Here is a 14,743-nt window from a genome sequence, read left to right as displayed (position 1 = left end):
AGCTTCTCTCTGACCTTTTGCACAGGCGAGCACAGGCTGCCTGTCTGTGCGGTGCCTTCCCGCTTGTGCCCCCTCTTGTTCAGGGGACCACCATCTTCTGACCCTGGATAACTCCTCCAGCTCCAGTGTAAGCTCTTGAAGAGCAACTACTACTGCACCTTTAGTATCTCTCCCAATGCTGCGTACATAGTAGTTGCTCAATAAATATTTGTTGAGCAAATGAATGAGTGCTTTCACATCATATTCAGCTTTTTTCCCCCATGAAGGCAGTAGTCTCTGCTTTTCTTTCTCCTCTTTCCTAATATCCTGTCCTCTTTGACCTCCCCAAGAATTAGTTAAAATATCATTTGCACACCCCGGGGCCTTTCTCTGGAGTTTCAACATTCTCGGTATGTGCCCACACACATTCCCCTAAAAACACCCACCTGTTCTTGAGGGCATGTGCTTGCGGAGGATGGTCAAGTTCATTCGGCAGGTTTGGCTTCTTGCTTGCTTGCCTTCCTACAAGTCACACTAGGAAGGGTCAGAGCTGAGAAGCAAGCCACATTCTATCTTATCTGGAACCTCAAGATCTTAACCACTGACTTCACTGCCTCACAGTTAAGATGGATGGAAACATATTAAGTGACATGAACATTTTAGACAAGAGTGAATAGGGCCACAGTGGGCCTCCCATTCCTTGACTGCTGTCAACACTGTACTACACACAAGGATATACTTTTATTCCAGTGGCTTCTCCATCACTAGAGGGTTTTAGGGCAACTCCTTAAATGTGCTTTGTTTCAGTTCTCCCTAACTCAGTGATAGAGTGCAGAATCGTGCATTCTCAAGAAGGGTCAGTTGAAGGCGGGGGTACTCATGGAGAATGGCAGGACAGACAGAAGTAGTACTAGCTGCCTGTTCTTCTAGTGTTCCATCCTCGGTTCAGGATGTCCTCACCTCTAGACATAAGGATGGATGTGGCTGGTGACCGTGTGCTGTTAGACACCATCCTGGATGATGGCTTGAGTGGGCAGGATCCTTGCCAAGACTGCAGTCTGGGAAAAGTAGAAGAGCTGGGTTGCAAAACAGCCTCAGGAAGGGAGTACGAGTCGGCATCACCCTCAGTCTGACATGGTCTAAGGAGGTTCTTGCCTCCTCCCCAAAGCAGCTCTCCCCCAAAGCAACTTTGTATGAAGAAGAGCTCATCCTTCATTGGCTTGCTTCTTCCTAAAACCCCACTCAAAGGCACAGGGGTTTGATGCTAAGAAGCTTAACCAGTTTGGGTTTGCTTAGGCAGATAAAAGCTTAACCAGGAGAGAGGGATTAAAGCAGGGGTGTCTAGGTTATCTTGATAGCATGACTTTATCGCCAGCTCATTCACATTGCACAATGTGATTTAAATCAAAACACACTCGGGGGCACCTGGGTGGCTCAGTGTTAAAGCCTCTGTCTTCAGCTCAGGTCATGATCCCGGGGTCCTGGGATCAAGCCCCACCTCGGGCTCTCTGCTCAGCGGTGAGCCTGCTTCCTCCTCTCTCTCTGCCTACTTGTGATCTTTCTCTCTCCGTGTCCAATAAATAAAATCTTGAAAAATACACACATACTCAGGATCTTGCTGTGAAGTTGCAACTGTTGTTTTCCTTTCTCATAGAGGCTCTTTTTAAAAAATGCTCAATATCCAGATCATAATATTAATGAATTATTTCCCTTAGTCAATAAACATTTTTGACTGCCTCCCGTGGGCTAGCTCCTCTGCTGGGGGCTGTGTGACATCAGAGCCATGAAATAGGTATTGATTGGCCTCTTTGTGCACAGAGCTTACAGCCTCCTAGGGGATCGCATACATAAATAACAGAGATGATGGCAACCGCCGTCATGGGCATTCTGAGAAGTACGTGGTGAAGAGAGTGTCGAATGGTCTCGTAGGGGCATTTGATCTGATGGACGAGTGTCCTGGACGAATTGGGGAAGGAAGTGTGTTCCAAGCAGAAGAAGTCAGATGTGCAGGAAGTCCCTCCGGGGTAGCAGAGAGCGATGTGAGGCCAGCGGGGCTGGAAGGAGAGCGTGAGGGGGGCCGAGGGCCGGCCGAGGCCTGAAAGGAAGGCAGGGCCCCACCCTTGTGAGCCAAAACCCTCCGAAGAATTGTGGTTTTTCATTAACCAGCCAGGAGAAGGCTTGCGAGTCTTTCAGACCAGAAGAATCATGGATTTCTATTTCAAAAAGATCATGTTGGCTGCAGCATGGGTGGTGACAGGATGGGGGCAAGAATGGGGACAGAGGTTCGGGGGAGGCGGAAGAGGAGGAGGGCCGTGGAGACGAGCATAACGGGGGGGAGATGCAAGAACCCCTTCGGAGGACTGGGGGGCTTGGTGATGCTGGTGAGGGAGGGTGACCCCCGGCTTGTGTTTTGCGTGACTGGCTAGACAGCAGCCCTGGAGACGTGGGAAAGCCATGAGTTCAGTTGGGACAGGCTGATGGAGATAACCTTCAGATTTCCAAGAGATAACAGGGGAGGAAGAGGTCAGAGGAGAAGTAGGGCTTGGAGAAAGAGAACTATGAGTGACTTCCGTGTGTTTGGTGGGGCTTCAGGCCACTGAGGAAGGAAGCAAGAGAGAACAAGAGAAAGAGGGTGTGGAACCAAGCCTCCAAAACTCCAGACTGAGGCAGTCAAGGGGCTAACATGCCAAGGCATAGCTGTAGCGCCTGGAGAAATCCAGGGAGCGCGTGGCTCGGAAGCCAGTGAAGAAGGATTCGAAGGAGGCTGTGAGTGGGAGAATCCGATTCCGCTGAAAGGTCAGGTAGGACCAGGGCGGGGCAAGACCTGTTGGACTTAGCAGCATGGAGATCATTGGACCTCACAGACAGCAGCTTCTCAGGCCAGATGGCAGAAGAGTCCGTATGGCAGTGGATTGAGATGGGAATAAGAGGAGGAAAATGACGACTGATAATTGAGCAGATTGTTTCGAGAAGCCTGCACTTGAGCAGAGGAATGAGAGGTTAGGAGGGAGCTGGGACCCTGGGACAGGGGGCGGGGCAGGAGAGCTGAGAATAGTTTTGTTTTGTTTTGTTTTTAAGATTTTATTTATGTATTTGACAGAGAGAGACACAGCAAGAGAGGGAACACAAGGAGGGAGAGTGGGAGAGGGAGAAGCAGGCTTCCCGCTGGGCAGGAAGCTGGATGTGGGGCTCGATCCCAGGACCCTGGGATCATGACCTGAGCTGAAAGCAGAGGCTTAACCCACTGAGCCACCCAGGCGCACCTTGTTTTTTTTTTTTAATTAAATTAATTTATTTATTTTCAGAAAAACAGTATTCATTATTTTTTCACCACACCCAGTGCTCCATGCAATCCGTGCCCTCTCTAATACCCACCACCTGGTACCCCAACCTCCCACCCACCCCCCGCCACTTCAGACCCCTCAGATTGTTTTTCAGAGTCCATAGTCTCTCATGGTTCACCTCCCCTTCCAATTTCCCCCAACTCCCTTCTCCTCTCTAACTCCCCATGTCCTCCATGCTATTTGTTATGCTCCACAAATAAGTGAAACCATATGATAATTGACTCTCTCTGCTTGACTTCTTTCACTCAGCATCATCTCTTCCAGTCCCGTCCATGTTGCTACAAAAGTTGGGTATTCGTCCTTTCTGATGGAGGCATACTACTCCATAGTGTATATGGACCACATCTTCCTTATCCATTCATCCGTTGAAGGGCATCTTGGTTCTTTCCACAGTTTGGCGACCGTGGCCATTGCTGCTATAAACATTGGAGTACAGATGGCCCTTCTTTTCACGACATCTGTATCTTTGGGGTAAATACTCAGGAGTGCAATTGATAGTTTTGAGAGCCCATGAGAAAGAGGGAAGTTGGTCACAGCTTCTGGAAGGAGGGGCCCCAAGCCCTGCCTGGGGTTTACCCAGCTAGGTGGGACAGTCAAGTGGAGAAGAGAGGAAGAGGGCGCTGAAGGCAGAGATGGCTAGAACTGTCTGGTTTGCTAGCGTGAGGGTTTCCATTTTCCCTGTAAAGTAGGAGGCAAAGCCATCTGCCCAGGGTGGGGGGGATCGCAGGTTTAACGAGAGTGCTGGTCACCGGAAATGTCAGTGGTGAGAGAAACAATGACAGGCGCAGGAGACTGGCCAGATGAGGCGGAGAGCACACCTGAGGTGGGGGGCTGTGAAATCCCAGCGGAGCCTCCTTGCCCTGGGTGAGACCCCCTTCTCCCTTCTTCCAAGGCCATGTGAGCAGGGTCACATTCCTGAGGATACTCTCCTCTGCGGCCCGGACCCATGTCTGACAGCACCTCTTCCTTCCCCAGACAGTGCTCTTTTGGACTTGTGAGAAGTACCCGCGCCCGAAGGACTGGCGGGTCTTCAGCAAAGCCTTTCTGCGCCTGGTGAGGAAGCTGCACAAGTGTGTAAGCCAGCACTTTCTGAAGCACTATTTCGTGCGAAAGAGTAACCTCCTCCGGTCTGCCAACTCAGGCGACCTGGACGCTGTCGCCCAGAGGCTGGCCCTCTTTCTGAAGAACCCCCAGATCAGCCCACCCTGAAGCTGCCCCTGCCTGGGAGGCCCTTGCACACCTGATCCTGGCTTGACCTCGTTCTCCGTGGACAGAGGCACCCTACAGCATAGGAGAGTACAAGGACCCAGGAGCACCAAAGAGGGGAGCACTGTACCCCAAGATGGCTGACCCAGGCCTCCGTGGAGCCAGGATTTTGGCCCTCACTAGCTACCTCCCTTGGGGACAGCTGTCCGCGGGCTTCCCCGAGCCGCTGATTCTGAGCTGATGACAGACTGCGCTGAATGGATTCTGCCTTGCTTGGGCTCCGGTTGTCTACGGAAGAGAACGGTGACAGGACCGGTTGGAAGGCCAGGCATCAGCCTGTGGCCCAGGAGTGGGTCTCCAGCCCACTGGCCATGGTTCTTCTTGTTCCATTTGTAAAATGCAGCTGGGAAAATGCCTTTGTCAGAGCAGGGCTGTGAGCCTGGGAGACCGTGCTGGGGTCGCCTTAGGAGAAAGACACTGGAGCAACACAAAGTGTTACTCTTTGGTTGGTAGCCCGTGTTTGCCTCCGGCTGGATGGGTCCCAACACCGCTCCTTGAATGACTGCGTCTGATGGCTTGGTGCGCCCGCTGCCCTCCTGTTCTCCTGAACTGTGTTTTTGGGGCCTGTGGTTCTGTCTGCCTCCGGGCTGTCCTGCAAGTAGGGAGAAGGTGGTTTTGACGAGTAGTGTGGGTCAAAGATGAAAGTGCAGCTCTGTTTGCCAGGGGCTCCTGTTGTCTTGCGCCCCAAGCCAGGTGTTTTGGGAATGCACTCAGAACAATGACCTACATGGAAGGATTTGGTGTCACCTCTCCGCACCTGCCTTAGCTCACTTCCTTCACTGCGCGATAAATATGTGCTCATCAGGCACCGGGAGAATCACCAAGAATGAAACAGTCGAAGGTCGGACCTGTCGGAGCTCAGCGCCTAAGGGAGACAAGAAGTGAAGGACAGATACACAGACACAGTTATTACAAATTGTAGCAAGTTGCCCTGAAGGAAACAAACAGAATATTGATTTAGAGCCGCAGAAAGCTCTGGAAGGATGAAAATGCAAACAGCGAAAGGGGAAGGGAAGCGTGGCAAGGGCAGGCTGGGCGGGGCTGGAATAAGATCACGTGACATTGCAAAGCTGGTCTGGAATCTGTTATTCAAGTCCTGACGTTTGGCCTCTCCCAGAGCAGTAGAGTATCCTAATCTGATTTGCATTTTGTTTATTTGTTTTTGACTTGAATTTGAAATGCCCATTCTGGGGACTGCATAAAGGGGGCCCGCGGGACCCACATGAGAGTCGAAGCACCAAAGGACAGTAAGCCCCCCACTTTGAATCTCACTGTCGTCCACTGGGCCATGCTTCCAGTGCAGCAATGGGCAGGAACTCTGGGGGCTTGAGCAGGTCATTGCTTTCTCCCCACACTTATTTATGCTTCTCAGCTCAAGGGAGTCCTTTATCCCTTAGAACAATGTTTCGCAAGTATGGAACGCTGAGATTTCTAAAAAGTATGAACTACTGACCTTTTGAAATTAATTTTTTTTTTTTAACAAAAGTACTGTAACCATATGCTGGGGACATAGGAAATCATGGTTTTTAAATGTTGAAAAAAAAATCCTTTCAAATGTACAATAAGTTTATAATTTTTGAAAACATCAAACAATGAGCAAACCAATGTTATCAGTATACGCATTCAAAATCTCATATTCTGGGGCCTTGGGAAACGTCATTTTTGAGAAGGTAGCAGTTAATTTTTTTAATGATGAAAACAACGGAAGCAAGGTTCTTTTGTTACTGTTGTTTTTAGAGGAAATGGGACAGAGGGAGAGGGGGAGAGATTCTTAAGCAGACTCCATTCCCAGCCCAGAGCCCAACATGGGGCTTGGTCTCATCACCCTGAGATCTTGACCCGAGCTGAAATGAATAATACTATTAACGGAGGGAGCTCCCTAGGCGCCCTATGCAAGTTTAGAAAATAGCTGTATAGTCGCAAATGCCAAGAAGTGAAAGTTGGCTGGACCATTGATTGGAAATATGTGCATGTCTATGGAGAGGAATGGAACTGGCATCCTCCACAGACCAGATTCTGGTGGATTCTTGCCCCTACCTTTCCCTATCCACCAGTGGTCTTTGAAGGAAGCAGGATTCCTGGAATCTGTGGATTCCTGGGTGTTCCTCCGCTGGGCAGCAGAGGGCAATAGAGGACTGCCTACAGAAAGAGCCACTTTCCCACCCATACCCCTCAGGGCCCAGTAGGTGGCGCCCTCCTCAGCCCATAAACTTCAATTTGGCTTTTGGGAGAAGGGTTTCAGTTGATGCTCAATGACTGACCTTTCCGGCCACATTGGCTAGCAATTACAGGCTTGGTGCTTAAAGCTCAGACTTTAAAATGGAGCCCACGAGAGAGGAGTCCTTCCACTCTGTTTGCAGGGACAGAGTGTCTGGCTCTGGAAAGTCTGATATTAACTCCTCTGTTCTAGGCAGTGTTTGTTTATTTATTTATTTTTTAAATTCTCCAAAAGACCTTTTGTTTTCATATCCCATCTGGGCACAGGTGGACGGGTTGGGAGTCGGCCCCTGTCGTTGACCTGCTTCCCTTTGCATCTCAGCTCTGACACAACTGTGTGCCCTTGGCAAGTTGTTCACCCCTCTCTACGTCTCCATTTCTTCATGCGTATGGTTAGAGGCTGAATTGTGTTCCCCCTCCTCCCGCCAAAATTTGTACATGGAGGCCCTTACTACCAGCACCTCAGAATCTGACTCTGTTTGGAGATGGGGCCTTTAAAGAGGTGACTAGATTAGAATGAGGCCGTTAGGGTGGGCCCCAATGCACCAGGACTGACATTCTTGTGGAGAAGGGGTGGAGGCACCTGGGGGCAGGGGTGCAGGGAGGAAGGGCCCTCCGGCCAGCTGAGGAGTGAGGCCTCAGGAGAAGCCAGTACTGCCAACACCCTCATCTTGGGTTTCCATTCTCCAGAACCATGAGGAAATAACGTTCTGTTGTGTAAGCCATGTGTTCTGTGGTATTTGGGGATGGTGACCCTGGGCAACAAATCTGGGCCTGAGGAGAGAGGAGCTACCTCAGGGCTCTGAGGAGGGGAATAAGCAGAAGAATGGATGCCAGAAGCTCCTCACTTCGTAACCTGGCACGTAGTAACCGTGGCGTACATGCTTCTCATTTTAGACACCAACTCATCATGGCCATTGCCTCTCAGCCAGTCCTGGTGACAACCCCCATCTCATGTGTAAATTCTTCATGAACAGATTAGAAACCATCAAAGGAAAACGTGGGCAGAATTCCACCATGAATTCCACAAACCGATCTTGTCCTTTGTCCCTCTTGCTTACCAGAAGAAGGATCTCTCAGCTTCTCATGTGTTGGAGCCATGTCGCCCAGTGTCTCGGGCTTTCCATTCGGTGCCTGTCGTGTCCTCCATTTCCTCTCGCAAGTGTCGCCCCTTCTCTCCCCCCTTCACTGTCCAGCTTGCTGAGCTGTTGGCCACATGGCCCCGCTTCCTTGTCCCCACACACCTTTTTTTAGTGAAAGATACACATGTGAGAGTTGAAAATATTTGAAGAACAATAAAACAGACACCAATATATTCACCATCTAGCTGAAAAATAGCATTTGGCCAGTACTTTAGAATTCTAGGTGCTGTTCCGTCCCCTAGCCCCCTCCCTCCCAGATTTTATGTTCGTCATTCTGCTGCTTTGCTTTATAGTTCAACTACCTATTGTATTTCATTGAACCTAAGCCCCCCCACAATTGTGAGGCACATCTTTGTTTCGTGTCTAAGAAAGAAAAAGTGCTGCTAAATGTCATCACAAGACACCACTGCTTGTAAGATGCATCCTCCCCCCTTTTAGGGAGCTAGGAATGTGAAAAGTGTATTTTGGAATCAGCAGAACAGGACCTGCGTGCATCCGAATGTCTTTTTAGTTGCGCCTATGTTTTGAGCTTTATGTAAATGGAATCCTGTTGTACAAAGTCTTCGTGACTGGTGACCGGCTTTTGGACACGATGTGCTTTTGAGATTGTCCCAGGTGGGTGCAGGTGGCAGTGGTGTGTTTCTTTTCACTGCTGTGGAATGTCCCACAGTGAGCTTATGCCACTGTACATATTTACATTACTGTAACTGGGCATCTGGGTGGTTTCTAGTTTTAGTGTTTTGAACCTTTTTTTGCACATTCTTGTGTGTATCTGACTGATGCACTCTGGTCTTATAAGGGTATATACATAAGAGTGAACTCTCAAGTTCAAAGATGTGTATATACATATATATGTTCAAGTACAAAGATGTATATATATATTTAAATATATATATCACATATGCCCCATATAACATGTAATATATAATATATGACATAAATTACACATATATTTTATATAATAAATACATGTAAAATATAAATATATTATAAATAATATTTATAAATATTTATTATAAATATAAACATTTATATTATGCATTATAGATTTATATTTTTATTTGAATAGATTTCATATTTCTAAATACCAATTATTATATATAATATATATAATGATATATATATTTAAATTAGTGAGGTAATGTCAACATATTTTCTGATGTAGTAGCACCAGTCTAAATTCTCCCTTTTAATGTCAGTGAATTTTCAGTGACTTTCTCCATTATAATGGAATGCATTTTGTATCTTGGGTAAAAAAATTTCATTCTTTAAGGTCATGGAGGTATGCTGCTATGTGGTTCTCTATAATTTTATTGCTCTGCCTTTCGCCAGAGTTAGGAAATACTCTCTCTCTCTTTTTTTTTTTCCTATTCAATTCTAATAAAATTAGAGTAATCTCTTTGCTTGGAAGTTTGTAAACTCCCCTAAAAAGCTGACTGGGCCTTGTGTTTTCTTTGTTGGAAGAATTTAAGCTATTTATTTCCTTTTAGGGATATGTGATATTCAGATTTTGGACTACTTCTTGAGCTTCTTGTTAATTTGTATTTTACCAGGATTTCATCTGTTTCATCTAAGTGTTCAAATTTACTGGCAAAAAATTTGTTCATAATACTGTGTTTAAATTCTGGTGTGTTTGTACTCCTCTCTCAATGAGGCTTATCAAATAATTCTTGTTTTCTTTTTCATCTTCATATGTTTTTCATTAATTTCTGCTCCTATCTTTCCCTCTACTTCTTCAGCTTTATTCTGGTATTCTTTTTTAAAAAAAATCATTTCTTAAATGCTTAGCTCAGAACTCCTTAGTATTTCTTCTTTTCTAAGTATATGAATTCTCTTTTAATACAATTTTAGTGGCATTCCACGGATTTTGGTAAATGGCATTTTCATCTCATTTAGTTGTATTTATTTCCAGATTTCTACCATAATTTCCTTGTTAACCTGTGGGGTATTTAGAAGTTTTTAAAAAAGTATTATTTTCAAACATATCGGGTTTCCTAGTATGTTTTCATTACTGATTTATAAACAGATTACATTATAGTCAAAAACAATGTCTTGGGCCCCCTAGGTGGCCGATTGGGTTAAAAGTCAGATTCTCCATTATATGTTAATAAAAATAATTTAAAAAAATAAGTCAGACTCAATTTTGGCCATGATCTCAGGGTTGTGAGATAGAGCCCAGGGGAGTCAGGCTCTGCACTCAGGGAGTCTGCTCTCTCTCCCTCTGCCCCTCCCCCTACTCTCACATGTGCTCACGCTCACTTGCTCGCTCTCTCTCTCTCTCTGTCTCTCTCAAACAAATAAATAAATAAAATCTTAAAAGGAAAGGACAGTGGTTTGAAGGCCCCAATCCTGGGATGCCCATGGAGGCTGGCTTCTCGCCCAGTGCTGTTGCATTGGTCCTTGCATACAAGGGGGAACAAGCTTAGATGCAAGGTGCGAGGAACGTTAGACCATGCGCTGCTCAAAGTCTGTGTGTATTTCAGGTTTCTTTCGGGCTGCATTTTCCAACATTTACCAGGAGAGTTGTTTTAAAATTTCCCATTACGAGTGTGGATTTTTGTATTTCTCCTTAGAGGGCTGACAACGTGTGCTTATACACTTTCAGACTGTATTATTAGGGACACACAGGGTTAGAATGTTTGTATCTTCCTGCTAACCTGAAGAGTTCATCATTGTAAGGTCACTTTTCCTTAACTATGGTAAACATTTTGTGTAAAAATTGGTCTCGTCTGATACTACTATCAGGACACCACCACTTTTATTTGCCGTAGAATATCATTTCCATCTGTTCGCTTTCAACCTCTTTGTGTCTCTTATAAATGGCTGATTTTCTTAAAAAAAAAAAAAAAATCCCATCTGACAACTGGGGTCTTCTGACTCTGTTTCATCCATTTACATATATTCTGATGATGAATGCATTTGGATTTATTGCTACTCTTGTATTTTCTATGTGACCCATTTTCTAAACCAGATTCTTCTGTCTTTCACCCCACCATCTTGTCTTGTCTTTTTAAATGTATATTTTAGGGTTTTTTTTTTCTTTTTCTACTTCTTTTTCCTTCTTACTAGTGTGTAAGGTCCATATGCTAACTCTCTGTCCTTTTAATGGTTACCAAGGCTATTTATACACATAGACTCATTCTGTAGGCTGAAGTCAAAAGTTAACCAATACCCTTTTTCCTCTCAACAAAGACTGCATGCAGGGGTTTGGCTCCTGTCACTCCCCTCCCCATGTTATCTGCTATTATGACCCCAGATTTGGATTCTAGCGCGCTTGCCACTCCCCACCACACACACACACACACACACACACACACACACATACACACAGCTTGTCTTTTATCCCACAGTATGCCCAGTGTGCAGCACACAGCAGGCAACCAGTAACCCTGCAGGGCACAACTGACTGGAGCTTCCAGCAGCAATGGGACAGGCTTCTCATGAGGATTTCGGTTTGAGCATTTGGTGGAACATTTTGTTTGAACATTTAGAGCTTCAAGTATCCTGATGTGGTATCTGATACCCCAGGAATTCCCTGTTCTCTGCCCAGCATTCACAATCTGGACCTGCTCCAGTTTTCAAATCATGTTACTCCTCTGCTCCCAGTCCTCCAATCCCTTCTCATTCCACTCATCCAAAAACTCAAAGGCCCAGATGTTCTTCTGCAGCCTCCGAGCTACCTAAACCTATCTCCTCCTCCTCTCCTTTCTCACACCCACCTCCAGTCACACCTTGCTCTTCTAGAACGTTCCAAGCATGACTCCACCTTGGGACTCTTCACTTGTTGTTCCCTCTGAAGACCTTCCCTAACCTCCTTATACAAACTACTATCACCCCAGTCTTGATATGTTCCCCCTCCTGCTTGGCTTTATTTCTCTCCATGGCACTCAGCACCACCTGAACAGTCTTTCCTTTCTTCCTTTCTTTTTTCTGTCTGTCTGTCAGTCAATCTAGTGATCTATTTATCTATCATCTCCCACCTGAATGAAACCTCTGTGAGAAAGGAACTTCATGTGTATTTTCAGGATTATGTCTTTACAACCCTGGGCACATACCAAATGCCCAATAAATATGTTGAGTGAAAATGTTTGCAGAACCCCTTCAGAAGCTGTCCATTCGGTCTCAAGCTTCTTGGACTTCTACGTGCATTTTTTTTTTTTTTCCCTCTCCTTCAAAACGATGGAATCATAGAATGTTCTTACTTGAAGAGATGGTAGAGATCTTTACATTTAGAGTGGACCTACCTGGGGGTTCAGACAGGTTGAACTGTGGGGCTCAGATCATAAACTTGGCACTGGTTGGTAACTGAAAGTCTAAAATGCTCCCCATCCTCTCAGAAGCCCCTGAAACTTCTCAAGTACCAACCTAAGCAACGTAGGAATTGATCCAGATCAGTCTCTGGCCAGTCAGACATTTGTGACTCTTCCTCATCTGAGCCCTGTGGGCTGACTCGCCCCCCTCATCCTGCACCTTGATTCCACTCTCATGGTTGTTAGGACATCAGCATGGGCAGGACCCTTGTGGGACATGGGGACCTGCTTTTGTGGGGCCTTTCTCCCTCTCACTCTCCCCAAAAGAGAATTAAAAGGGCACTGCTGCTTCTTTTCTCTGAATTCAGAATCTGTTCGTGGGTTGAAAAGACATGGGAATGGTGCAAAAATAATTAATACTGTTACACTGGAAAAAAACAATTAAAAAATTAGTTTATAAAATAAAAATGGAATACTCTGCATTGTGCTGACTGATCCTGACATTTTTGTGCATTGTGTATTGATTGTAATTATGATATAATTTTAAGAATAAACAGAATTTTCATAGAAAAAAAATAAAAATAAAAGGCGTGGGAATGTGGGAGAATTAGGGAAAGTAGCCCTAACCATCACGGGGGGAGTTCCTGGTGACCCCCTGGTGACCTGTACCACTTTTTGTGGTAGAGGTGAGAAGGGAGAGGCCAGAAGAGACAAGAAAATGACCCGCTCACATCTACAACGTCCCCAACGGAACTCTTGATGTCTCCTCTCCAGCCTGCCCCCACTCAGTAAAGAGAGTCACTGTGCAACCATTGCCTTTGACCACAGCCCACGTGTTTGTCCTGGAGCCTGTCCTTCCATCACCCGCACCTTCAGCCCCCCTGGTGGATCCTCTTGGCTGTGTGCATCCCCACACCCTGCACACTGCTCCCGCTGCAGGCCAAGCACCCCCTCTCCTCTCTAGATTGCTACAGGGACGGCCTCATTCTCACTTTTGCCACTCACCCCACCCCACCCCAGTCTCCCCCACAAGACCCAGTGTCATCTCTTTGACATGCAAATCAATTCCTACTTCCCTGCTCCAAGCTTCTCATCCCTCTTAGACAAAAAAAAAAAAAAAAAAAAAAAACCCTGAGGGGCGCCTGGGTGGCTCAGTGGGTTAAAGTCTCAGCCTTCAGGCTCAGGTCATGATCCCAGGGTCTTGGGATCCAGCCCCAAATCGGGCTCTCTGCTCAGCGGGGAGCCTGCTTTCCACACACCGCTCCCCACCCCTCCACCCCCCGCTGCCTCTCTGCCTACCTGTGATCTCTGTCTGTCAAATAAATAATAAATAAAATCTTAAAAAACAAACCCTGAAACTCCTCTCTGCCCATGTGATCTGCCCACTGCCCCTCTCTCTGACTTCGCCCCCCCTCCCCCCCACCTCTCACCTCCATGCCATTTGGGCCACAGAATACTACCTCCCTTGACTTGTTTCAAACACAAGCTCATTCCCGCCCCAGGCCTTCGCACCTGTTTGTTCCTGTGTTCAGAAATCCCTTGGCCTGCACACAGACATAGCCCCCTCCTTCCTAACCAAACAGATAACACCCCTTGTCTCTGCGCCCTCACCCTGCTTTACTCTCCCCATAGTGGGTTGCCTGTTCCTTACCAGAATGTAAGCTTCTCATGGGCACAGTCGTCTTTTTTTTTTTTTTAAAGATTTTATGTATTTATTTGACAGAAATCACAAGTAGATGGAGAGGCAGGCAGAGAGAGAGAGAGAGAGAGAGAGAGGGAAGCAGGCTCCCTGCTGAGCAGAGCCGGATGCGGGACTCGATCCCAGGACCCTGAGATCATGACCTGAGCCGAAGGCAGCGGCTTAACCCACTGAGCCACCCAGGCACCCTGGGCACAGTCATCTTGATCACTGCTGCCTCTCTTGCACTGAGCACTGTGCCTGGTGCTTGGCATGTGCTCAGTGAACATTTGTTAAATGGATAGTTAGGGGAAGAGATGAACGAATGATTTTGCCCTGCCGTAGACTTCACTTCCTGGCAGGGCTGGACTCGAACCCAGGTCTTTGGATGCTCTTCCCTTTGGCCAGGCTCTTCCCTGCCATGAAGTAACACTTCAGAGGGTTGAGGAATCACATCCTTGGCTTTAGAGAAGGAAGAGCTGCTTCCGAGCTGTGGATGCCTTTCTTCAGGAGGGGCCAGACCCCTCTCATAGTGCGGAGCCCAGTGTGGTGTGGGAGAGTACACTTATCCGTCAGGGGGGCCTGTTCCGCATCTCAGCCTCCCCACCCTACCTAGGGGAACGCTGATGTGTTCTTGCTGCAGCCAGCTCAGCCAGGATCCAACACAGGTGTTCTGTGGACTGTGTGAGTAACACACACACACACACACACACACACACACACACACACTTTGCATTTAAACAAAACACATCTGAGAGGGGTTCAAGCCTTCACCCTCCCTTCCTGCCAAGTATGGGGATAAACAGTAGGGCTCTTGGCAGGTCTCTGTCCCATTCTCTTTGTCTCTGGGTCTAGAACCATTCATGT

General features: G+C 46.9%; 1 protein-coding gene across 5 annotated transcripts in view; it reads left to right on the top strand.

Moving 5' to 3' along the window:
- MAB21L3 (mab-21 like 3) overlaps positions 1-14,743 on the top strand; it is a 45,868-nt gene that overhangs the window by 18,657 nt on the left and 12,468 nt on the right. For 4 of the 5 annotated variants that reach the window (XM_082684959.1, XM_082684958.1, XM_082684957.1 and 1 more), the window contains exon 7: positions 4,299-6,205. The exons of the other annotated variant lie outside the window; for it this stretch is intronic. In XM_082684959.1, the coding sequence (XP_082541085.1) occupies positions 4,299-4,532 (234 nt within the window). In that variant the 3' untranslated portion in view covers positions 4,533-6,205. Of the gene's footprint in view, positions 1-4,298; positions 6,206-14,743 lie in introns of those variants that run through there. 5 annotated transcript variants of the gene reach the window in all.

The sequence above is a fragment of the Mustela nivalis genome (assembly GCF_964662115.1).
Source record: "Mustela nivalis genome assembly, chromosome: 10".
NCBI lineage: Eukaryota > Metazoa > Chordata > Mammalia > Carnivora > Mustelidae > Mustela > Mustela nivalis.
This window is presented reverse-complemented; position numbering and strand designations above follow the sequence as displayed.